Source organism: Xenopus laevis, chromosome 1L (genome assembly GCF_017654675.1).
Source record: "Xenopus laevis strain J_2021 chromosome 1L, Xenopus_laevis_v10.1, whole genome shotgun sequence".
Classification (NCBI taxonomy): Eukaryota; Metazoa; Chordata; class Amphibia; order Anura; family Pipidae; genus Xenopus; species Xenopus laevis.
In genome coordinates, this window is record NC_054371.1 from 113,909,940 (window position 1) to 113,936,830 (window position 26,891).

Below are 26,891 nucleotides of genomic sequence, written 5' to 3' on the forward strand. Positions count from 1 at the left end.
TATTATAGAGAACATCTGTCATTTATTTTCCATCCTCTCTGATCAGCTGTAGGTCTTGTAAAATTCAAGATTATAAGATCTGGGCTCTGTTAATAGGTGTGGCTAGTGTGTGCAAAGAATTAGGCCTCTTGCTGGAAGCTGCCTGACACTGAAACGTTTTCTTTGGACCCTCTTGTACATTTAGATTTCAAGTAATAATATTTTTACTACCCATGCAGCACAGAACAAACGTATCCTTGCAGACAACAAAGCACTGCTTTACCTGCTGTGGGGACATTTCTGTACATGAATCACCCGATGAAATCACACAAACATCTTAGAGTCATCAATGAGCCTCTTTACCTATTTCTTAACCGGATGAGTGAGTAGAGGCCCCATGCAACCTTAGATTCTCCTTAGAGCATAGGTGTGGCATGCTGATAAAGAAAAATAATGATTGTATATACTATGGATGAGACACTGCATGTTGCTTTTGTAGCATTGTTTTTTAACCACTAGTGCCCAAATAATGCCTTCCTACAACTCTCTGGGGTGGCAGCTATAAGTATATAGTATTCTATATTTCTATCTACCCTTTTATAATGTGACGGTAGAGTTGGATCTGTCCCAACAGGTAGCAGAATTGACCAATATATGCTTTGCTCTGATCATATGGCAGTTGTCTGTATGATCAGATCAGGTGGGCAAATAAATCCATTCTGCTAATAATTGTGTATTTACCAAGTCTTTGCCTCACTTCATGTCTCAAGAACATGACATATGGTTCACATGTGCCTCAACATGCAACAAGGACAACAGTACTACTGAGGAAAAGGTAACAGTGTTATTAAATGATTAGCTAGGAAAGCCCTTTAAAAAGCAGTTATATTGCCTTATTTAGTAAGGCAGTGGAAATAAGCTCATACTTGCTTGGTAGACCTACCTTGCTATTTCCAAGTGAGGTGGTCCTTATTGTTGATTATGAGGATTGGATGTTGCAGGCATCTTATTGGTGTTTTAAGGAGATTATTTGGTCAGATATATTCACAATAAGATTTAATAGTTATGTGATGAACACTGGTTAGTGGTCCACAGTGACTAATTTTCAAAGTGACAGAAATACATTTGCATTGATAGTCCAGTTAAGTCTTTTTTTCCTCCGAAACAAAAGTCCTGATTTGTATTGTATTGCTTAATTGCTCTTAGTTTAGACATCTTTGGCCTTGTGTATAAGAGCCTCTTGCCCATGCAGCTTTACATAACTGTTGCTTTCAATGTAATGTTAGGAGATGCACCCACTACTTATTGATTTAGCAGACAGTACATGTTTGAATGAATAAAATAAAAGACATTCCTGTGCTTTAGAGTAGTTCAGGCAAAGGAAAGGAAAAGTCGTGTAAACTTTCTACCAGCTTGGGTTTTTATGTACCAGGAGGGCAAATTTATTCATTAGAATGTTTGGATGGGATTTACAAAGAAACCATAATTCACTGAAATAAAGATTAATATGCAGACATATATGGTAGTCACATAATGTAATAGCAGTTGCAAAGATTGACCAAGGTCTTGTAACTGGTAAGCAAGTATTTGCTTTCAAACTGTTGATCTGTAAATGCTACCTGATGTTTTCAGGACAAACTGTGTGATTTTTGTTATGTTGTCCAATAAAAAAACCTGTAAGTTTTACCGAACATAAGAAGGGTATGTTTCCTATGTATTAAATAATATGACTTGGACCCAAGACCCTTTAGTATGAGAATAAAAGCAAGCAGCATTTTTTATATGCAAACCAAGTATGTATTTATAGGTATTATTTGTGTTCTCGCATAGGATTGTTTAAACATCTGTGTGCTGCATTTGAACTCCATAATTGTACAAAAACATTTGTGTAGTGCTTGCACAAACTGCTTTCCCAAGACATTGTGGTGGGAAAAGATCTTATAGGAGCAGCCATATGATTGGCAGCTAAGACCCTTGGGAGCAATGCACTAAGCATTTCCTTTAGTGATGTTGTTCTGTCTTACATAAGTGCAAAGATGGTAGTGTCTAGGTTGCCCAAACCCAGCTCTCCAAATGAGGGATAACTGGTCTGATATGGATACCAAATCATTACAAGGCGCGGTGCCTTTGAAGATCCATCTGGTACAGACATAGACCAATAGTTTGCTGATTGTTGGCCTGTGTTTTTTTTTTTTTTGTTTCTAACTTTTGGTATCAATAATGAACTTCAGGCTTAAGAGTAGGTGTGATGTTGTCCAGTTGTTTATAGAAGCCTTTCACTCTGTGATGTCAAATGCGTGGTCTCCTCCAGCTGTGAACTACAGATCTCAGCTTCTTCCAGTAACAGCTGTAGTTATTTATAGTGCAGCTAATGTACATGAAAAACTGGGGATTTCAAACTTGGCTCAACTGTAGCTTTTTTTACACCAAAGGAATGAAAAGTTATGTAAAAGATTATTTTGATTTCTGTCCCTGATGTGGGTGCTCAGTATGATGCAGAAGTGTAACAGCAACAGAGGCCTGGTCCATGTAAGCAAAGGTGTGGCCTTTAAATTAACAGCCTCCTGTTGCCAGACTTTATCTCATGCTAAAGAGTGAGGTTTTTCTTAGATGGAACTTTTGTTTAATTGTGGAAAAGCCGGGGTAGCAAGTTTAGGAAGGAGCTGATTCAAGCAGAATTATAAAAGGTAAATATGTTTGGTTCAGCTTTGTAAGAAAAAAATGGGGAAAAACCCTGGCAGGAGATTTATCTTAGCTCTGCATTGCTTAGGTTCTGAAAAGCAAAAAAGTCCTTGTACTGTTTCATCTGTCCTTTTCTTTACTGTGATTCTCACTGCTGCCCAGGAATTTTAGCCAAATTCGCTAAAATGCAGACAAGTGGGTGTAGTTGCAAATTTCAGACCTGAAATGTATAAAAGTCATGGAACAGTACTTTGGCATTTGCCCTACACTGTTAATATTTTCTTTCTTTGCTCTGCCTTTTACTCTGAATATTAAAACATAAAATATAGGCTGATGGGCAATAATTGCTCTTGAAAGCTAAACTGCTGTGTTTTTGCCCTAGTTTGTTACTCCCCTCAACTATACATATTTGTTTTACACTCTCATGCATTACAGTGGGATCCTTTGTTCTACATTTAGTGAGTTGGGTAAAAACCTGAGCAACAAGCTTCAGGATATATGATTCTGTGCTCACTCCTTTCCTATCTCCGTAACGGTCAGCTGCAAGCTGCCTTCCTTTGTTCCCTTTGCCTACAGTTTTTTGCCCAGAGCACAATTTCTGGAATGCTCCTGAGTGATGTACACAAAAACACTGTGGGAGGTCAGATTTACTAAAGATACCTTTTCTCCACTTTTAAAATTTTACAGTGCTATTGTATTTGTGATGTTCCTAAGCACCCTGAAAGCTGCATACTTTTACACAATCATTGGAATGACTGCTGCCAGTCTTTTGTTCAAATCCGTTCCTTGCAATGTGGATGCATGCAAATATCTTAGATTTAATCAGATTTCATGAACTTTACAAAATCTGTTTAGAACCAATGAAAGTAGTATATAATGACAGTTAATGAGGCTTATTTCTTATGAACAAAAGAAATTCATACATTAAAAACAATTTATGCAATGTATAGCTTATTTCATTTACAAAAAAAAAGGCTTAAAGGAACATTTCAGTGTAAAAATAAAGTGGGTGATTTTTTTTATACAATAAAAAATGTTTCCAATATCGTTAGTTAGCCAAAAATGTAATGTATAAAGGCGGGAGTGACTAGATGTGTAAAATAATAGTCAGAACACTACTTCCTGCTTTTCAGCTCTATAACTCTGAGTTAGTCAGCGACTTGAAGGGGGGCACATGGAACATAACTGTTAAGTGAGTTTGCAATTGATCCTCAGCATGCAGGTCAGATTCAAAAGCAACAGTTATGACCCATGTGCCCCCCCCCCCCCCTCAAGTCACTGATTGTTTACTGCATGGTAACCAGTCAATGGAAACCAAGAGAGCTGCAAAGCAAGAAGTAGTGTTGTGGCTATTATATTAGCTGTCCAGTCACTCCAGCCTTTATACATTAAATTTTTTGCTAACTAACTATATTAGAAGAATTTTTTTATTTTGCACCGCCTATCTATTTTCCCACTTTTTATACTGAACAATTCATTTAAGGCCAAATGCCCTAGTTAATAAATAACTTTTGCCTGGAATCTCATTGTTTCAGCCACATACATTCTGAATGGGTTATGCACACAGTTAGCCCCACTTAATTGACTCATAATAAACATACAGTTTCGCTTCCAGAAATCTAACTGCATTAGACACGAATAAACTAACTGGTGATGGATTGACTGGTTATAAGCCTACATTTAAAAATGTGTTTATGCTCAATAAAGATCCCTAGAGAATCCTGCCATTCCTGATTCTGAATGCCTCTATTTGAATGTTTAACGGGATTCTGTCAATTTTTATGGTGTAGTTTTAATTTTGTAAATTACACTGTTTACACTGCAGATAATTAACTCTACCATTTAAAATTTCATTCCTGAACTAGCAAGTGTGGACAGCCATCTCAGGTCATGTTGCCTGGTCATGTGCTTTCAGAAAGAGCCAGCCCTTTAGGATGGAACTGCTTTCTGGCAGGCTGTTGTTTCTACTACTCAATGTCGCAGTGGGACTTGGATTTTTACAATTGAGTGCTGTTCCTAGATCTACAAAGGAGCTTGTTTTAGGGAGCTGCTATCTGGTTACATTCCCATTGTTCTTTTGTTAGGCTACTGGAGGGAAAGGGAGGGGGTCATATCACTCCAACTGTACGAGTGTACTTACAATACAAATGTAAAGAGTAACTGAAGTTACAAGTCACATGACTGGGGGTAGCTGGGAAACTGACAATATGTCTAGCCCCATGTCAGATTTCCAAATTAAATAGTAAAAAATCTGTTTACTCTTTTGAGAAACGGATTTCAGTAAGAATTCTGCTGGATCAGCACTATTAATTTATGCATTTTGAAAAAAACATTTCCCCATGACAGTATCCCTTTAAGAATGTAATTTGGTTTGCATCCTTTGGTTTCCTAAGCAACTTATCTACTAGATACAGTCTAGATAGGAATTCTAACTTACTGGCTAGATATATAGTGATTTTTTTAAGACAGATAACAGTCAGGGAGGCCATTGAAAGGCCCCTTAAATGGGTCAATATGCCACCAAATTTGGATTTAGCCAAGCGGAGGTGACAGTTTTTATTGTCCCCTGAATGGCCACCTTTAGCAAGAGAGCAGATTGCTGAACAGAATGTCAAACATGATTGTAGTATGCTTTGTGGCAAGGTAGTGCCTTTTTTATTTGGTGAAGGGCTATCTGGTGTAGCTATTTTGTTCAGTGGAACAGGAAGCTTGTCTTTGCCAAATGAGAGGATCTTTCCTGATATGCCCACCTTGAAAAGGGCAGTATTGGGTTCATCCGATCATTTGGTCCTCTGGCCAGACAATCCGATCACAACAACAGGGATACAGGCTGTCATTACTCAGAGAGATTTTTAAACCTGTCCAATCAATATCTGGATGTTTTTCAGCCAGATATCTGTCGGGTAGCTAGGCCTGTTAGAGGTCCCCTGTATGTGGGCATATAAGCTGCCTACTTCTTTTTTGTTAACCGCTGATACAGTTTATTCTGGTGAGTAGAAGACACACAACATGTCCTAGAAATTTATACAGTATCATATCAATTATTCTTTTCACTTTTAAACTGGTAGAAATGTATTTCCCTGTGGCAGTTTCTGTTATAGGATATTATTAAAATGTAAGCTTTTTGGGAGAGGGACTCCCTTTCTATTGTGTACCTTAACATGGGGCAATTTTTCTATCTGCATATATTTTTTGTTGTGTCTTTTCCCATTTAACTTTTAAAAATCTAAAATTTCAATTAAGACAACTTTTAAACAGTTTAAAAAAGGGGAGGGGTGTTAATGTATTCTCTAAACATGGAGGCTGAAAAGCCATTGCTTAAAAATCTCATTGTGATCTCACTGAAATTTACAAGTGACCTCTTAAAGGAACAGTAACATGAGTATTGGTAAGATATTTCTTAATTAAGTCTTTGTGAATGTAAAGTTAAATGTGTGCTGGTGTTTTTTTTTCCGTTAAGGGCAAACAAATTTTTTATAAAAATTTTTTATGTGACTGTTCCTTTAAGTATAAATGTGACCACTAGGGTTCATGACTGAATCGGGTTGTCAAATGTGAAAATGGTCCTTTCCTGAAATAATAAAATCTTAAAATGAAGAGTCTCCTTATCGTTTTGTTCTGAAATACCATTTGTTACCTCTGCCAGTTGTTCATTAACTTAACCTGGCCTTCAAAGGTCAATGCGAGGCGTTAGGTGCTTTGTGCAAGCTGTCTAGGAAAAAGAACTGCTACCAAAATGCTAGGTAAACTGTTTTCTAAATGTATGGAGGTGGTATTGTTTCAATAGCCAGAACCAGCAATGCAGAGAATAGAATGGGGCAGAGGAATACTATTTAAAATAGCAGGTACATTTATAATTAGCCATAGACATTTTTTAAATTAATATATATTGGGAACTTGATTTATATGACCTATATTTTCTGTATTCAAAAGAAAAATACTGCTTATCTATCACCTTTAAAATGTTAATTCAAAGGAGAACTTCCCCTTTAAGTAACATCTGAGCCATCTAACCAATATGAAGATGCTCGCTGACTCTGGGCATTGAACAATTAGTCATAAAATTTCTCACATAAGTGCCCATTGTATATAAGACAGTATTAGCGTTTGTCCACACCAATATTTGAACAAAACAGACAGCAACATAGTTTCCTTTGTCTTTGTGTAATGCATATGTGCGGAGATGTTTATTCAGGTGCATATGCAGGAGTAAGGAGAACCGACAGAAACAAGCTTCCCATACACTGCAAAATCTGCTGTTTGAGAGGTCCCCAAACGAGAGTATCTTTGCTCAGTGTAGCTTCCTATGTGCTGGGACAGTTTGGCTAATCCGGTTTTCTGGAATGATCAGATTAGAATAGGGGCCTATGCAGATGCATCAGTAGCTTGAGTTTACACTGCACTTTAAACTGGCTGAAAATCAAACAGAATTGCCCCTCCATGGCTATGGTGGTATTCTGTGCCGACACTGTTTCTGGTGTTTTGTTGTTCAAATCAAAGCTTGTTTCATCTGTCTGTTGCTAGGAGATAAAGGACCTTATCACCAGCGTTAGGGTCTGGCGACACGGGCAGATTCGGGGAGATTATTCGCCAGGCGACAAATCTCCTCTTCTTCGCGACGACTAATCTCCCCCCGAACTGCCTTCCGGCGGCTAAAATGTAAATCACCTGGGGGCAGGCACACGGAGCGCTTTGTTTTCGAAAGTCGCTCGAAGTTTCCTTGTGAGGCAATTACAGACGACTTCGGAAAACGAATCGATCCGTGTGCCTGCCCCCAGCCAATTTTCATTTTTGCTGGCAGAAGGCAGATCGGGGATCTGGCAGATATGGCAACTAATCTCCCCGAATCTGCCCGTGTGGCCAGACCCTAAGGGGCCGATTCACTAAACTCGAGTGAAGGATTCGAATGAAAAAAATTAGAATTTCGAAGTATTTTTTGGGTACTTCGACCATCGAATTGGTTAAATTCGTTCGATTCGAAAAATCGTTCGACTATTCGACCAATCGATAGTCGAAGTACTTTCCCTTTAAAAAAAACTTCGACCCCCTACTTCGGCAGCTAAAAGCTACCGAAGTCAATGTTAGCCTATGGGGAAGGTCCCCATAGGCTTGCCTGTGATTTTTTGATCGAAGGATTTTCCTTCGATCGTTGGATTAAAATCCTTTGAATCGTTCGATTCGAAGGATTTAATCGTTCGATCGAACGATCGCAGGATTTGCGCTAAATCGTTCGACTTCGATATTCGAAGTCGAACGATTTTAGTTCACAGTCGAATATCGAGGGTTAATTAACCCTCGATATTCGACTCTTGATGAATCAGCCCCTTAGTGTTGTTCCTAGCCTTGGTGTGACTGCATACTTGCAGTATGTGCATACTGTGTGTAAAGACTTTTGCTTTGCATCTCCTCTAATAAACTTCAATATGGTTATTACTACAGTATTTATCCCAGAGAGACTTGCTGGCTTTGCTCAGCTTCCCAGCAGTACCACAGATAGCATCCAGCCATTCTCACAGGCAGCTTCCTGCCGGCCTCCCACCATCTGGTAACTTGTTACCTTATATGGACTCGCCGTCACACACTGAGCACACAGGGTACAAAGGAAAAGGTGGAGTTCTAATGACTAACACACATTTCATACATTTTCAATTTCCTCTGCGCCTTTTTTTTAAAAAAATTAACCCTTTACAGGTACTGCCTTTTCCAGACTTCCAGGAAACGATTCCCAACATGTTTAACCATAATCCTCTCTGCTGTGAGATGTGCCTCAAATACTTGTAGCCATTTGCTAGAGAAGTTTTTATTCTAACAGCATTGTAAACAGGGGATGTCTGCCTTGTGGTCCCATACACTGTAAACTACAACTCCCATCATCCCCTATATGTTGTCTAAAATCGTACCTTCACCTAAAAGCAGGGTTTTTTTGTATTTGTGTCCCTGCAAAAGTAATATGATAATTGCTGCCAGACTGTGACTGTGTTCCTTTTATTGCTATGCAGGAAGTTACTTTAACTGAGGTACTAACAGTGCTACGCAATATGTTGGCGCTATATAAATACATGTTACAATAATACATGTTAATAATAACAATACTATGAGAACACCAGATAAAAATTAGAATTCAGTCATCACTCTTCTTTCCTCACATCAGAAAAAGTGACGTCACTGCCAGTGATTTAGCAGATCATTGCACAACTTAACATCCCTACCATGACATGTGAAATGAGCATTTCTCACTCTGACCAGTACTGTATTTAAAGAAAAAAAAAACTTTTGAAGAAGTATTCCACTTTATAGGATGAATCCACACAGATTTCAATGTTTTTCACCCACTATGCAACACCCCTTAGAATTAGCACTTGCTAATAGTCTTTCTTTGCAACTTGTATGCATAATACCAGTGCAGGTGCAAATAAGCATCATGTTTTGCAAATCAAGCACAGACTGTATAAAGTTTTTCTATGGCCAGAGGGCGTCACTTGTGGAGAATTGATTCCCAGTGCAGGAACAACACAGTTACTGTACAATTCAATACATGCAATGTAGTTGTGTGCATCGTTCGTTCAACACACTAAGGGGACTGTCAAAGAAAAGACAATGCGCACACAATCCATGCACTAAGTACAAAGGTGCAAATGATTTTTTGAATAGCTTTTAGGCACAGGGCTTTAAATTGAGCCTAAAGTTTGCTGTACATACCAAGATTTAGTGGGCCAGAGTAAAACCTTTTTAATCAATGTTATATGGTACATCGGGGAGGTTCAGATTCAGCAGTCCATCCTGCAGTCCTTGTCAAACACACTTAGGGGCTTATTTACTTAAACTCAAGTTTATCTAATTTTTTTATTAAAACAAAGGCGACCTAACTCCCATCCACAAATTTAACTCCTAATCAATAACTTAACAATAATTCTCAAAAAAGTCAGTGAATAAACGTTGCAACAAATGTGTGCATCAATTCGAATTGTACGATTGATACTCCGAAAACACAACGTTATCAAATTGTTGCGGAATATACTTGACTCTATCAGATTATCAAATGAAAACCAGCGCGGATAACAATGTCGAGGAACATCTGCTGTTGACTTCGACATGACCTCAAAAGGTTTGAGATGGAGTATTTTTGAATTTTTAGCAGCTTTGGGGTATGATAAATCGAGTTATTTTTTTTTTCTAAAAATTCGACCAGAGGTTTTGAGTTTTATTAAATGTCATATTAGTCATTCCAGTTTGAAAATCATTTATTTCAAAACCTTTTCTTGGCACATGGATTGGGTATATATTTTACCCATGCATGCGAAACACAAAAATCAACAAATCTGACCATTTGGTCCACATACTGGCCAGTTAAATAGCTCTTAAAGGAGAGCTAACTGTAAAAATGGATGTGGCTTAAAATGCAGTATTGTAGGAGCCCATTTATTAAACCTTGAATTTTTCTGGTTCAGTTTTTAGAAGGGAATACTCTAATTTTTCAAGGACAAAAAAACTTGATTTAGTATACCCCAAAAGCTGCTTAAAATTTGAAGATACTACAAACCGGTCAAGGTCATGTAGAAGTCAATGAATTTATTTTCTTGACATCGTGATCTGCCCTGGATAATCCGATAAAGTCTGGGTTTTCGTCCAATAAAGTAAAGTTTTTGCAGGGACATTTCCAGAGCATCAGTCGTACGATTTAAATTGACTCATAAATTTGTTGCAATGTTTTTTGACTTTTTCGAGAAGACTTATTGATAAATTAGTTAAATTTGTGGATGGGGAGTGGGGCTTTGTTTTAATATAAAAAAAAATTCGATTTGAGTAACCTCCTTGTATTCTATATATACAATATATTGTGGAGCTCAGGTAACTGAAAGCAGCAAAGAGCATGTACTTTGAATCAGTAGAAAAGAAGACGAGGAGCTACTGGGGGCATAATCTGAAGCACAGATATTCCTTGTGCTGGTACAGAACCAAAAATATGTGGAGCATATCTCGCCTACTTGTTTGTAAAGCTTTAGTTCTTCTTGAATTCTGCACATTTGGCCACTTTTAGGTTTATTAAAATATTATTGAGATTATCATTGTATTGTGAAGTCTGTTGGGGTATTTGTTTACATAGCTATGAACATCACATGAAAAGCACCACATTACCTCTTGTTTGCTAGGCGGCCAGAAAAAGTTTCTGAATAAACACCATGTTGGTTTTATAGACTGGAAATAGTGATTTTTTTTTTAATTACATAATACAGAACAACTTGTGGCATTTCCCTTTCCATTCCCTGTGTTGTGTTTCAGATCATTTAAGGGAATGTTTTACTGATTCTGTGTTTTCTTTCAATAAATTATGCCTGCTTCAGTGCCTGAGACATGCTTAGTTACTTTTTGGGTACAATGTTATTTTGCCTTGTAATGATTGAGAGTTCAGTTTTGCTTCTGCAGAACAAGTAGTATGGCAGTTCTTACACAACACACAACCCAAAAATGGTCTAATGCCGTAGATAAAGAGAGATAAATGCTATATCTTTAGCATAAAATATGTATATAAAAGTGAACTTAAATTAGTTTAGTAAAACAAACTCTATTTTTAGTGGATTGGTTTATTTAATACTCGTCTTTGTACTTAACTTTTAAAACTTGCTTTTTTCAGGCTGAAGGGGAAGTAGCTGCACTAAACCGCCGTATCCAGCTTGTGGAGGAAGAGTTGGACAGAGCTCAGGAACGTCTTGCCACTGCTTTACAGAAATTGGAAGAAGCGGAGAAAGCAGCTGATGAAAGCGAGAGGTAATAAAAGTGTTGCCAGGCTCACATATTCTCCCACACTGATCATAAATATAAAATGTCATATCACCGAATGGCTACAATTCACCTCTCTGTACTGCAACTTTTCATAGATTGAGGTAAAAAAATGTGATTTCATAAAAATGTAAAATCTTGTCACCTAGAACCTGCAGGTTTTAGTAAAAATAAATAATCACCATGTAGAAACCAGTCAAATTGCATAATCATGCAAAAATGCTTCCTTTCAATGCAGCGATCTTTGTCTGGCAAGTTGGTCCAACATTGTCCCAAGGTGACCCTAAATTGCACCCCTTAATACTCATTTACATAGCACTTGCTGCTAGGGTTCGGCCAAAGCCAGGGGTAAAGAGTCAGCCGAATCGTTCCTCTGCCTGGAAATGCTGGTGGAAATACCTGATGCGCACACCATTTTGTTTTTGCAGTTATATAAAGTTCTGATTCAGTTCAACAAGGCTCTTGGATTCAGCCGAATCCTGATAAAAATAGCATGGATTTGGCAAAATCCCAAACTGAATCCGGGATTCGGTTCATCTCTACTTGCAGAAGGAGATTTGAATGCAGTCTGCATTTTACACTTCACTCTAAATGCAGTTCAAAGTGTAGTGCTGCAGACCAATTCAGTTCTGTATTTAAGCACCTGTCATAGGGCAATATGTCTAGGCCAAGCTACGTCCTTAGCCTGCTGTTTCTCCCTAACTTGTTTTTTTGAATGCTGTGAGTTAGGGGACAGAATAGGAGAACTCTTTCTCATGTACTGCTTAATGCAAAGTGGTAAAATTGTATCTCTTATAGCAGGGATCCCCAACCTTTTGAACCAGTGAGCAACATTCAGAAGTAAAAGGAGTTGGGGAGCAACACTAGCATGAAAAATCTTCTTGGGGTGTCAAATAAGGGCTGTGATTGGCCATTTGGTAGCTCCTATGTGGATTGTCAGCCTACATTGAGGCTCTGTTTGGCAGTACATTTGGTTTTTATACAACCAAAACTTGCCACCAAGCCTGGAATTCAAATATAAGCTCCTGCTTTGAGGCCACTGGGAGCAACATCCAAGGGGTTGAAGAGCAACATGTTGCTCACGAGCTACTGGTTGGGGATCACTGTCTTATAGGCACAGAGCTACTGTTTAGGTCTGTAGCTTACTGACGTTTTGATTAGCAAACACTTGTGACTATCTGTGAATCACTTTGCCCTGACAGCAAAGGGAAGTGCAACAAATAGCCCTAGACCCTTACTTTTGATCATTACTTTTTTGATCATTACTTTTTTGATCAAATGTTGTTGGGGATTGATGTGGTTCAAATTCCATTGAAATTAATGAAATGTTCTGTGAACTGACATCTGCAGGTGCCTGCTAACTCCCTGATATGCTTTCATGTGACAGTTGTTGATTGATGGCTTTGCATGGCACTTCCGATAAGTGTCAAAATGCCTCAAGTGCTTGAGCCCTTACTTAGAGCCATTAATGATTCAGCTACTGACACAAGAAAACCTAGCAAAACAGAGAAAGCAAAATTATGTTAGTTTGAAAATGTGATTTTATGAGACCAAAAAACTTCATAGAGACATTTTTGTGCATACGGATGTTATGATAAGGTATGATCCCTGTAATAAAGATGTTTAGCACTATTTCACAGTACATGTCTTATCTCCTGCCTGTGATGATGATAATACAACTGTCTCTAATATGTATGCATATAAAGCAAGTGCGGAGTGCAATTTTTCTAATTAAATCGCCATGTTTTTACCCACATTTCAGCATTTTCCCCAGAGTTTTGGCATAACTGTGTCAGCCTCAACTTGAAAGTGGTGTGCCTATATGGGTGTAAATGGCAGGGTTGGTCTGGTTTCAGATTTAGCTAGCCAATGTAAATGATGTCCGTAACTGCAGAAGTGCCTGATTCACATGGTGCAAGTCAGTTGCATCATGGACACCTTATAGGGGTGGTTTCAGTGTTCCCCAGCATCCATGTGCTTCAGTGCATGTAAGTCATCAGAACAGGCTGAATGGGAACAGTGGCACTCGCCACAGATTGCATGTATACAAGTATCTTCATGAACAGCTTCAATGTGTTCTCAAATTTGCATGCATTGTAGTACTGCCTCTGGGAAACAATTATTTGTTTAGAAAGGAGGCCTGAAACACCCGGGCAGTAGTCTTCTAAAAATACTTTCTCTATATATCTAGGGAAATAACGTAGCATAGGGAGGAAATGCATATCACCCCAGTGCTGTATGCCTGGCTTGGGTAGCATGAATAAGAATTCTTTGCATGCATTCTGCCATGTATCATATTACCTGTCTGTAGACAGATCACCTTGCTCAACACAAACAAGCACACCCTTTTTCAACAAGCGTTCACATTTTATTACTCTGTTGGGGAGGGTTACAACTCTGGCTCTCTGTGAAAGCTGTAGGGCTCCATGATTTGTCCAACAGTGTACTAGCACAGAAGAAGATTTGTCACCTGCTACCTCAGGTGACAAATATCCCGAAAATGTCTTCCTCTTGCCTAACCATTGGATTGCCACAAGTAAAACACACTACTTGCAATGATCTGGCTTTATGATGGGAAATTGCCTTCTTTTCCATTTGTGTTTACTTGTAGTGAACTGAAGGTAAGGTAAGAAGTAGACATTTTCGGGAGATTAGTCACCTGCAGGCATGAAAAAATTTGACAAATCTCGAAGTCTGCCAATTCCCTTAGGTCTTCCTCACTTGAATGTGACTACTTTTATTATTCAGGCCCCTAATGCAGGCTTGTAAAACTTTTGACATCAATGATGTAATATCGGGTTGTCAGCTGAGTATATGCCTTTAGGGAATCATGTTAAAAATAAATTTTGATGTAGCTTTAAATAAATAATGAGATTTTGCCAATCATATTATAAGCACAGGTGTAGGTGCTCTATAACTACACGTACTTTTTTTGGGGTTAAAAGATATGTCATATCTGAATCTCATCTATTCCTATGAGAAAGCTAAAACTGTAATTTCTTTATCCTGTAGAGGTATGAAGGTGATTGAGAACAGGGCAATGAAGGATGAGGAGAAGATGGAAATTCAAGAAATGCAACTGAAAGAAGCTAAACACATTGCAGAGGATGCAGATCGGAAATATGAAGAGGTAAGCATATGAAAAGGTTGCCGACTAATAGCCAAATCGGCCACATCCTTTGTGAAAGATTTGGCCAAATACCAAATCAAATCCGAACCCTAATTTGGGGGAAAGAGAACTGCGCATTGAGTGCATGGTTACAAACCTTTTGACTTTCTTGTTTGTGTGATAAAAAGTCATGTGATTTTCTTAATGTTCGGTTTGACCAGGCACTTGGATTCAGCCGAATCCTGCTGAAAAAGGCCAAATCTCAAACCGAATCCTGGATTCGGTGCATCCCTACTAATAGCCCAAATAATGAGTCAGGTTGATATATAGGCATATGCCATCTGTAAATTGGTTCTCACTTATTCCCTTACATGATTGTGACTCTGGTTCTGGATCCCACTTCACCTGGAGATCTGTTGGTTTTCTGCTGACTCTGCATCTGTAATGTGCGCTTTCAGCATTTTTGGTCTATGCTGCAATGACCAGAAAAGTCTTGAGTAAAAGTCCCTTTTGTGTAACATTAGTTTTAAAAAACATAGATGTCAAGTTAATTAATAAATTTTTTATAATACTGAAGAAAATCTATTGATAGGTATTTGTATTTTAAGGCTAGACCAGAAGACTACTCCTTCTATTATGCTTGTTCCTAGGTGTGGAATGGTCCTTTACTTAAGTATTTTATTTCCATTGCTCCATCAGATTAATGGTACATGGGCCCTCTATAGACTTTTTAACTAGTGTAAAAGCATCCAAATCGGTCCTGCTCACATACCATTGATAAAAATATTTTGCTAAAGTATGAAGTCAATAGAAAGTGTCAAGGGTACCTTTTGGCACTTCTTCACTGGTAGAGAAAATGTCATGTGTGCCCTAGGCAACAGAGCAGTGCCTCGAATACTCTCTACCTGCATTTCTCTGCAGGTGTAGAGAAGCCAATATACTCCCATCTGTTTCCTTAATCTGACAAATACACAGAGAAGATATTGAGGTAGTAAATATATACTTTCGTGTTTTTGCATTTAAATTGGCTCCTTGTATCTATCTACAAGCCAACACAGTGGATGAAAGAGCAGATGTGCGGACATTGGCTTCTCTCCACTTGCTCTGAAAATGCAGACGGAGAGAAGCCAAAAAAAACACTCCTTGTGCCCTCACCCTTAAGGTTTCTATGTGAGAAGAAGATGCAGATAAGAGAAACATAATTGCTATGTTAACAAAAAGCTAAACCCAGCACCTTTCATGATAACTTAAGGATATAGCAATTAAATAAAAAGTGACGGCATCCCTTTAAGCTCACAAGAAGTGAAAATATAAAACAACCCTGCAGCCAGGTTTCTCAATTACTAACTTGTGCAGTGTACATCCCCCATTGGTATCGTTGTGCTTCATATATTATTAATAGGATATTTGCCAAGTGTCCCTGTACCAGCTGCTGTCAGTGCAGGTTGGTTACCTGCACAGCATTTCTACATGGTTGTAATCCTCCTTTGTTATTACTTCTAGGTTGCTCGGAAACTGGTTATTCTTGAGGGAGAACTTGAAAGAGCAGAGGAGCGTGCAGAGGTGTCCGAACTGTAAGGATACAAACTTAAGTTATTTCAGCAGAACAAGAATAAATAAAAATAAAATTCCTGTTAATAGACTGATTTTGAAACTATTACACATTATAAAAAATGTATAGTCATTAAGAGAAACCTTCAAATATGCGATGATATAGTTGGTCCTGAATTTGTGGTTATTTATTTTAGAAATATATCTGGCTGAGAATCTGGCTCATAGAGGTTAATTATATTTTAGTATGCTTATTAAAGGAACAGTTCAAAAATAAAAACTGGATAAATAGGCTGTGCAAAATAAAAAATGTTTTTAATATAGTTAGCTAAAATGTAAAGTATAAAGGCTGGAGTGACTGGATGTCTAATATAATAGCCAGAACACTACGTCCTGCTTTTCAGCTCTATAACTCTGAGTTAATCAGCGACTTGAAGGGGGGCCACATGGGACATAATTGTTCAGTGAGTTTGTAATTGATCCTTACCATTCAGCTCAGATTCAAAAGTAACAGCTATGGCTCATGTGGCCCCCCTCAAGGCACTGATTGGTTACTGCTTGGTAGGATTGCCACCTTTTGCAAAGGTGGAGACCGGGCAGGGGGCGGGGTTTTGATGTCAGGGGTGGGGCCGTGACATAAGTGAAAGTGTCTGTGATGTCAGGGGTGCGGGACTATGCCACGACTATCTGCGATTGGCTGATCGCCGTGTCAAGGGAATCCTGCCCGGGCAGGAAGTTTTGACCCAGGCAGCACTTCAAAACCGGACAGGTGGCAACCCTACTGCTTGGTCACTAGGGTTACCAGTCAGTGGAAACCAAGAGAGCTGAAAAGCAGGAAATGTGCAGTTATATTAGACATCCAGTTACTCCAGCCTTTAAACATTACATTTTTGCCTAACTAACTGTATTAGAAACATTTTTTATTTTGCACAGACTATCTATTTACCCAGTTTTTATTTTTTATACTGAACAATTCCTTTAAGACCTATTCTCAGGCCAAGCTATAGATATTTGATTAAAGAGATACTGTCATGGGGAAAACATTTTTTCTCAAAAGAGCAAACAGATTTTTTTATATTCAATTTTGAAATCTGACATGGGGCTAGACATATTGTCAATTTCCCAGCTGCCCCAAGTCATGTGACTTGTGCTCTAATAAACTTCAATCACTCTTTACTGCTGTACTGCAAGTTGGAGTGATATCACCCCCTCCCTTCCCCCCCCCAGCAGCCAAACAAAAGAACAATGGGAAGGTAACCAGATAGCAGCTAACCCTAACACAAGATAACAGCTGCCTGGTAGATCTAAGAACAACACTCAATAGTAAAAACCCATGTCCCACTGAGACTCCTTCAGTTACATTGAGAAGGAAAAACAGCAGCCTGCCAGAAAGCATTTCTCTCCTAAAGTTTAGGCAAAAGTCACATGACCAGGGGCAGCTGGGAAATTGACAAAATGTCAGATTTCAAAATTGAATATAAAAAAATCTGCTCTGCTCTTTTGAGAAATTGATTTCAGTGCAGAATTCTGCTGGAGTAGCACTATTAACTATGACAGGATCCCTTTAAACAAACGAGGATCAAATTTTCCCTTTTGCTGTGCACTGCACACTTTGGAGAGGAGGCAATCATGATGATGAATATCGGCAATAGAGGCCTGTCCCCAGACCATTTCAAGACACCCAGTTGTTCAACTACTTTGACTGAATTAGTTCTTTAATAGACCAGGTGTTGGCTGTGACCTTTTATGTTCCTGAAGGCCCCACACAAGTGGTTGCTTTGTTACTGCAAATGACAGGACTGCTTATGAGTCTGTAAGGTCCAGATGCTTGTTTGAGGCAACACGCCAGAGTTGCTGAGAGGATCCCTCCAGAGGCATCTGCAAATTGTGAACATTTTACCTAGTGTGCTTCAAAGGGGTGACATGTTTATATGAAGTCCTCTGGTTTTAGATTACTTGCAAAAGTATCCAGGTTTGACCTACGCCTTAAACTGGCAGATCCAAATTAGTATGCCCAAACTGCCAGCAGTAGTCTGTTAACATAATGGTTGTGGGCAGATTGAGTTTATTCAATATTTTGTCCAGAATGGTTGCATAATATGGGCAACATAAACCAAGTTGCAAGCCCTGTAGTTTTTGCTTTCAACAGATGGCAATGTTCTGGTAAGCAGGCCATAGACGAAGAGATACGCTCGTCTGGCGATATCGCCAAACGAGAGGATCTTTCCCCGATATGCCCACCAACAGCAGGGCTATATCAGGGTAATCCAAACATTCAGCCCTAGGGCCGAACGATCGGATTATGAGGAGCAATGGGCTCCGACGGGTAGGTCACGAGAAAAATTAAACCTTCCCGATCAATATCATGGCCCCCTTTGGAAGCCACCATACACGAGCAGATAAATTGTCAAATTGGTCTAAAGGACCTTCGACAGCTTTATCTGCCTGTGTATGGCCACCTTTAGAATGTGTTTCAGTCATAAGTATCTGATCTTATTGGATTGTATCTTTGTGGTTCTGACACAGAGGAATGGCTGACTGCTTTGATTATTACCCTACTGCCATAGGTCTGTCTTATGGAGCCCCCAGAACAATTTCTTAAAGGGTCTGAAGAGAACCCATGCACAGAGCAACAGAACTCAAGACTGAAACCACTCCTACTTGATTTCTGTATTCTGAAAAAACAGTGCCCTGTGTGAGTGAGGGGGGTGTGCATTAATCAAATCAATTGGAATTTAGCATCCCTTTCCAGTAACACAAATCCAAACCAGATTTGGAATGCACACCCAAAATGGCTACAGCAATGCAATATATAATATTTAGAAGGAAACTTCAATAGCCGAGTGTACTCGGATGGCTTCAGGTTTCTTAATGATACATATTGATTTGATTAATCAAACTGAAAGCTTAGCTGCTGTTTATTAAATTCTGCTGACTTGCCGTGTCTAAATGTGCATTCTTATTTTTTTTTTTAAAAATCGTATATTTTATTGCAGCAAATGTAGTGATTTGGAAGAAGAACTGAAAAATGTGACTAACAACTTAAAATCCTTGGAGGCACAATCTGAGAAGGTAAGTCCCAACAGAAATGTGAAAATATGGTTTTAGTTTGCAGCTGTTGGGTGTCCTTACCAGACTTAAAGATAAGGAAAAAGTTCTAGATTTTGTTTGTTGTGGCTGTGAGGCTCATTCTAGTACTTATGAGCTCATTTCACATGCCCCAAGGCTCACGGGAGCTGCTGACACTGTATGGCCTTATGCCTAAAAAACAAGACCCTACTCTGAAACCATGAAATGATTATCCCATAAGTCTGTTTTTTTTTTTCCTTATTGTAAAACATATTAATACTTTATCACTTTTATAGCAGTAAGACTCTCCTAGCCATGGTTGTAATTTTATAATATCGAGTATTCCTATTTGAGAAGGGAAAGACTGGAATGTTGGAAAGGCCACAGGCAACCTGTAACACAGAAATGGGTCAAGTTCCACTGGCATATTTGTGGGACCATGAGCAAATGTTTAAGCAAGTCTGCCAGTTCAGTTGAAAATGACTGAAAACTAGTGCAGACAAATGGGGCAAATTGTTTTTATCATTTTTTTTGTGCATTATGAGCCTTATTACCTGTAAAAAAGAAAAAAAGTACAAGCCATCATGTTTTCCCCAATAATCAGCACTTGTTATCAGCATCCTGAAGTCTAGGATAACTGCACCTGCTGAAGAGTTAGGGCTAACTGAAATTGATATGTCGCAGATGATATATGGTCATAAATTTTATATACACATCAAATGTTTAAAATTGATTGGACCCAAAATATTTGTGCACATAGAGCTACAAGCAAGCTAAACATCTCCTAGTTGTGTGTGTGTTTTCATAATCACAACCTTGAATTAATTTATGGAAGTGAATTTATAAATAAGACCTATGTAATAAAAGGCTCATAATTTGCCCAGCTGCAGTTACCCATAACAGCCAATGAGATTTGCTTTCGATCAGGTGACCAGTTTATGCTATCAGTTTGCTATAGGTGACTACACACACAGCACACTTTTTTTTTTTTAATACATAGCCCCTACAAGGTCTCTCTAGAGGGTAGGTCTTAGGTAATTTATAGATGAACATTTCTCTGCATTTTTCATGAAAGTATAAATCTTCTTTAAAATGTCATAATGGGCGCAAGAGTGGCTACTAAATGTATTATGTCGTATTGCATGAACAAATCTGTTCCCTTCTAGACTATGAACTAACTATGAACTTATGCACTGCTTGTCTCTTGTAGTATTCTGAAAAAGAAGATAAATATGAAGAAGAAATAAAGATTTTAACAGACAAACTTAAAGAGGTAAGAATACAGCAAACAAGCTTACTTTACATGTTTAAGAAGTTTGAGTACAGTAATGGCTATGTTTTGTTGGCATTTAGCATCTAAAATAGTCCCCACATACCTTATGGGATGGACAGGAACTTTCTCAGTTACACACAAGCATGCTGTGCCCTCATGTACACTTGTATTGTGCACTGATTCAGTAGCTCTTAGAACTCTACTGCTACCAGAGAGATTTGAAAAGCAGTAAAACCCCAAGCACACTCTCTATACAGGTATGCAATCTATTCTAACAAAAGCTTTGGACCTGGAGTTTGCTGGAATTTGGATCACCATAACTTAAATCTACTAAAAACATTTAAACATTAAAAACAAGATTGTTTTGCCACCAATATGGATTTATGAAACATAGTACAAGGTACTATTATTAAATAGAATAAATAAATCTGCTTGTTTAGCTAGAACTCTGGAAATTGGCAATGCTGTGTCTGAGCTTTTTTGAGAATAGATCCAAATCCTATATAATCCATGTGCTATTGGAATATGCACTTTATTAAGACCTTTATGCACACAGGTGGAATTCCTCACCCCCTCCTCTAGTTATCGACTAGAAGTTAAACCAGCTGTTCATTTCGAAACAACATGAAGCTGGAGCCAATGGCCTATTAGCGGCAGTCTCATGGAATTAACTTTAGACAGAACAGTTCAGCTCAAAAATACTTTAATGGGTTGTAGATTATAGTTATTTAGGTAACATTTGTCTTAATTTAATATTACAAAAGACAGTGAGATAGCCTTAAAGGAGAACTATAAATTCTGTAATAAAACCTTACCAACACTTAATTTATAAGCTATTAAGTGACCTATTAAAAAATCAAATTGGCATAAAGATATTGGTAAATATTGCCCTTTAGCATATTTTCCCTTAAGCCACCGTTATGGGATGTTTTGTGTGTCACATACTGATCACCTGACAATGCAGGTTCAAACTGTAAAAGTGTTGGAGTAAAAGGCAGAGCTCTGTCTATTCATTGGCTGATGTAAAGTATTAGGTGTTTGCATGTTAACAATGTGTCTACGAGCCAAAGACTTAAATACTTTAAATTGTAGGATTTTACTATGAAATCATTATTGTTGGCACGTACTGTTAAAAAATATACGTTTCATAAGGTTATTTATACAAAATATTGGCCTTTTTTATGTTATATTTTTATTATTCATGGGTACAGCTTCTCTAGTTGTGTTGGTACTATATTAAGATGATATATGTGTCAGCCGTTTTATCTTAAGGCTCAAGATCAGGGCCAGAGCAAGTTAGAGCATGCATGATGACGAGTGCAAGGTGGGGGCCAGAAGGTGTTTGAAAGCCTTCATTCCATTAATAATTGAGTCCCTCAAATGTCTGAACTAAGGGACCATAGGCAGAAGAGGTACATTACGAGCACCCCCCACCTCCCTACCAATGAGCCCTAGACACATGCTTCTTCTGCCTAATTCTACTTCATCTGTCATGCAGTTCCTCACATGTTGTTAGGCAGTCATTTAAAGCACACGGAGTATACCAGATGGTTACTAGGAGATACAGGAGAAGATTTTGAAAACACATACACTAAGGGGGTTCTTTACTAAAATCTCAATTTATCTCATAAATAAAACTGAAAGAGCTTGACCGAAGTCCCGTGCTCGATTTTGCCTTATTCATTAGGGGAAACGATAAAATCAAGAAGGTTTTTTCCTGACTTTTTTCCCAAATTGCTAGATTTTTTTCAGGTTTTTCCGAATTTATCGGATTATCGGGCTAAACCCAGCGCAAATCTTGAGCTCTTAGAATTGGGATAGGGCACCTCCCTTTGACTCATACATGACCTTGACAGATCTGAGATTATGGATTTTCAGATTTGGTCTTTTTTCAGCAGTGGGGTATAAATAATGCCAAAAATAAATTCCACAAAAAATTTGAGTTTTTGCCCCAACCAGAAAAATTTGAGGTTTAGTAAATAACCCCCTAAAAGAATGAACACATATGTAAGAATCCTGGGTGCATGTTTTCAAAAGGCCAAGTGTTAGAATAAGAGATTTACTACAACTATAAAAACAATTAGAGGCAGACTTACCACTAGTCTGAAAATAAAAGGATAGTGATGAGAGAGGGTGTGAGCTTCCGCAGTCACTAGAAAGACAGACTGGGTGGGACAGGCATCTCATCTGTCATCAGATTTTGAGTCTTTGTAAACTCTGCTAAACACCTTTTTTTCTGTTGTCATAGGCTGAAACCCGGGCTGAATTTGCAGAAAGGACAGTGGCCAAACTAGAAAAGTCAATTGATGACCTGGAAGGTAAGTCGTGCGGTTTGCATTTTAGACATTACTGTTTATTGTGCTGATTTTAACTGTCATTTGAATTTTGGAGAAGTTAGAAATATTTTTTTGCATAGCCCTTCAGCCTGGCAGTTCCTGATCCCCATAAGTTGCTGGTTGTCAGGAAGTTGCAAGCTTAGCAACAGCTGTGCAGTCACTGATTGCGATTTGTTATTTAAAAATGTAGGGGTTTAAGAATATGAATCCAAGCACCTTTACTACAGACCAGCACCCTCTTTTAAGTAGCAATGTAACTCAACTATACAGTGACTTTTAAAGCATTTTAGGTAGGGAAAAACTAGGTGTGCTGTTTCAGCAAAGCTATATGAAACCGTAATCCACCCAAAGTTATGAAGTGCAACTTCCACTATCTCTAGTGTTAAGCCCTGCCTTTGTTATGTGGGTGTGCTCCGCTGCATTTGAACTCACCCACTTTTAGATGAATGCTGGAGCTCTACAATGATCTCTGTCTAAAGGTAATATGAAGAGTGCAGCTTTCACCAAATGCACAAAACTAGGTCAAGATACATCAATTTTTATCTGATGCAGGTATTTTGTTTCTGTTTGGCCAGCTTTAGAGTATCCCCAAAACCCCTTAGTTTTTTTGTGCCAGAACAAACCACGGCATAGAGTGACGCAAAATGAGACCATCAATGGTTAATAACACAGGCAGAATTTCTTAAGCGATTGTCACCGGTCTCTGGGAAAATGCTGAGCTCTTTCTGTTAATTGTTACACAATCTATGGCATTTCACACAGCCACACAGGCAATGGTAGCAATGTGATTGCTCGATCTAGCACATCATCAAGTTATCTGTATTTATACCAATCATCCATGTGCTACTAGCCATCGTTGTGTTGAGCGCTAATGTTGGCCATAGATGCAAAAATACAGTCGTACAAATCAAAGTTTCGTACGATTTTCGGACCGTGTGTGCATTGTCCCAACATTTTCCATACCATGACTAATGGCCGTTTAGTCAATCAGCCAGGTTAGAAGATTTCTGTCCGCTAATTTGTCTGCATCTATTGCCTATCTGATCAATGGGTGGTATTCCATCAGGAAGCTTATATAAGACCTTGTGAATTCTAAAAATGACTGTAAACTGTTTTATTTTAGAAATCCTTAGAAAATGCAGAGTGGGTGTGTACTGTGTTTTTGCCCATAAAAGCACTATAGACTAAAAAGGATAACTAATCCTTACTTTATTCATTGTATATTTGTGTATATAGTATGTTCTTCCTAATCAGGATTTCTTTCTCTTTTGCATGGCCTTCATTCTGTTCTTCAACTCTTTCTGCTTTCATCCTGTCCTTTCTGAACCATTCCTGTTCTGTATGGTAGATGAGCTGTATGCCCAGAAGCTCAAGTACAAAGCTATCAGTGAGGAGCTGGACCATGCACTCAATGACATGACCTCCTTGTAGGCCGACACATGACATGTGCTTCAGTGCCACCTTTTTCGCTTCTAGACTATCTCTAAGTGCCTTTTCTGGAATAAAACTCTACATGATCCTGCCTTCTTTTCTTCTTTTCTTTTTTTAATGATACTATGTGTGAATTGTGGTTCTTGACAGCTCTGTTGAACTCTGTGTGTGAGACTTGCTATCTGATATGTAAAATCAGTGTTTTCAACTGAAAAAAGTCAGGCCTGATCTAACAATTATGAAACTTTTACATACACAATAAACTCTTTGGTCTATTCCTAGCTGTTTTCATTGAACAACTAACCCACTGTGTCTGATATATTTTAATATATAAAAGTTGTGCAATGAGTTTTAGTGCCTAGAAAACAACACACAAGCTGTGTATCATGACACTGATGCAAAAGAAGTTTTTCAATATAGTGCACTCTTGAACATGATTTAATTGACTTTTTTGCTTCGTGCTTTGCTTTTTAAAGTTCCAAAATTTGTAACTACATTTTAATGTAAGAAAAACAAGCTTAAACTGCTGATTATTTTTAATAGCATCTCATGACCTGACATTGTTAAAAAGTGGAACATGCAGCTTCTTGCTCAATGTAATCATATTTAACCTTCACCCAAATGCAAGTAAACTAAGGTCACAAGGGTAGTACAGAAAATGGACTCAGGCCTTCATCCTTCTCAGTGCATCATCGGGGTCCATCCTTGTCATTTCTCTTCCTTAAATGGAAGTATCTCCTTTATAGGAAATCTGAGAGATTAGCTTCTGTGACATTTACACTCCCTGTGATTGGTGGTTTACCAGTCATTATCTTCTGATCAGGCTATTCTGGTAGATGTATTTGTCCATGAGGTTCTGGTCTCCTCGGGAGCAAATCTGTCAAATGCAGAATGTAGTTATTGATGTATATAAGGGATTTTTATTGTACATTCCTTTATTCTGGGGGTCAAAGTCCCCTTTCCCCATCAGGGATTGATTCCTTTTCAGACTAATAGAGGATGTGGCAGATGCTGGTGGTAACAGGCAGGGTCTTCTCTGGAAATAGCAAAATTAAAAGCACCCAATTGTTACATTCAGTTGTTGCCACAGGCAAAGTGTTTTCCTTTTTTGAACAGGAAGAGATTACAGGTAAGGTAACTGAGGTTTTCCCTTAGAGAACTATGTTATTCCATAGCCCTACATATGTATAATGGCCCAATGAACAAATCCATATTTTTGGCTGATCCTGTTGGCCCTGGGTCTGTGGATACTAGTCAGAAGAAGAACTCAACAGGCCAAGGCAGTTTTTGCCTCAGGGATTTTTTATCCTGCTGAATAGGGGGTTTGGCTGATTTTTGGCCAAATATCGGGTTGACAGAACATTATTTTGCCTCTATACAAAGCCATGTCAGCGATTCGAATTGTTTTCTGTGAGCATCTCCCTTCCGAGTGAGTAGCATAATGGCAGGAAAAGCAACTGCAACTTCTTTCCACTGTAATATGCCATGCCCAATATGTATCTTTTTGGGAATCTTACAAAACATAAGAATGCACATTCATGTTATGACATGCTGACATACAAAAGCAATATCCTCATAAGCCTACATTCTGTGTTTTTTAACATTGCTAATTTTTACTTATTACTTTTGCAGACAAGCTGGCAAGCGCCAAAGAAGAAAACTTGGGCATGCATCAAGTTCTGGATCAGGCACTACAAGAACTGGGCAGTTTATAATGGAAAACAAGAAACCCTCCATATATCTAAACTATTCATTCCTTAAAATTCTGCCTTCTCGCGTATTTTTTTTTCTCTTAACATTCCAGGGAGAAAAGAAACATATGCGACCAAATATTTTATTTTTTAAGAGACCTTTTACAAGTATGAGCCTACAATCTCATTTACAATTGGTGCATTGTACTTAATATCACTTTTTTATACTAAGGACCCATGTTCATTTTATTCTAGAATAGCCACATGTTGTACTGTGTTCCATCTTCCTTATGTTACTCTGTTACAAGTCCACATAAGCATTGGTATGAAAATTTAGCGGATGGTAGGAATGTAAGTCCCACCAATAAAAAATGAAACAAGGAAAGTTTGCAATCTTGGTGTGAATGTTGTCAGAATATACTTGAATGTTGTTTGCAAGACGAGTGCATGGTACAGTGCCTAAAGAAATTGCAGGAGGTTCTATTGGCACCTGCACCTTGATTTAAAAGGCAAGGAATTACGGGGTGATGTAATAATCAATACAGAATTGTTTCCAGTTTCTTCAAGTCTTCTGTTTGACAACAAACATCTGTTGGTTGGTAATGGTTATAGACCTAGAACCAAACTTTGCATCAGTTGCTCACTTATCTGGTAATGCCACATGGTCATTTTGTTTTGTCAATGCAAATTTTCTTAATAAAATATCATAATTAAAATTGCACAATTCAGCAGCTTCATATAATTAAGGGACATGCACATAAGTATAACAAGCCAGTGCAGTGCTGGCCATAGGTGCTGTGGCAAAGCCCATGCAAACACTATTAATTGCACCACCCCACTCCATGCTTGCTCTTTGCAACTGCACTCATGGTGTACTCTTCTTCCCCCAAGAGCTGTTGAGGTGTGGCAGCAAATGATTTTGAATGTTTTGAAGGGTGGGCTTAAACATTTAATAAGGGTTGGACTGGGCCAGAAGGACACTGGGGAAAAAC

The 26,891-nt window shown here is 38.4% G+C and overlaps 1 protein-coding gene across 4 annotated transcripts in view; it reads left to right on the forward strand.

Moving 5' to 3' along the window:
* tpm4.L (tropomyosin 4 L homeolog) overlaps nucleotides 1–26,284 on the forward strand; it is an 81,671-nt gene extending 55,387 nt beyond the window's left edge. For 2 of the 4 annotated variants that reach the window (XM_018262103.2, XM_018262280.2), the window contains 7 exons: nucleotides 11,294–11,427; nucleotides 14,452–14,569; nucleotides 16,052–16,122; nucleotides 19,096–19,171; nucleotides 20,379–20,441; nucleotides 22,690–22,759; nucleotides 24,126–24,483. In XM_018262103.2, coding sequence (XP_018117592.1) covers nucleotides 11,294–11,427; nucleotides 14,452–14,569; nucleotides 16,052–16,122; nucleotides 19,096–19,171; nucleotides 20,379–20,441; nucleotides 22,690–22,759; nucleotides 24,126–24,208 — 615 coding nt within the window. In that variant the 3' untranslated portion in view covers nucleotides 24,209–24,483. Of the gene's footprint in view, nucleotides 1–11,293; nucleotides 11,428–14,451; nucleotides 14,570–16,051; nucleotides 16,123–19,095; nucleotides 19,172–20,378; nucleotides 20,442–22,689; nucleotides 22,760–24,125; nucleotides 24,484–25,840 lie in introns of those variants that run through there. The other 2 variants (NM_001086310.1, XM_018262160.2) reach the window with 2 other exon arrangements.
* Nucleotides 26,285–26,891: the final 607 nt, after the last annotated feature.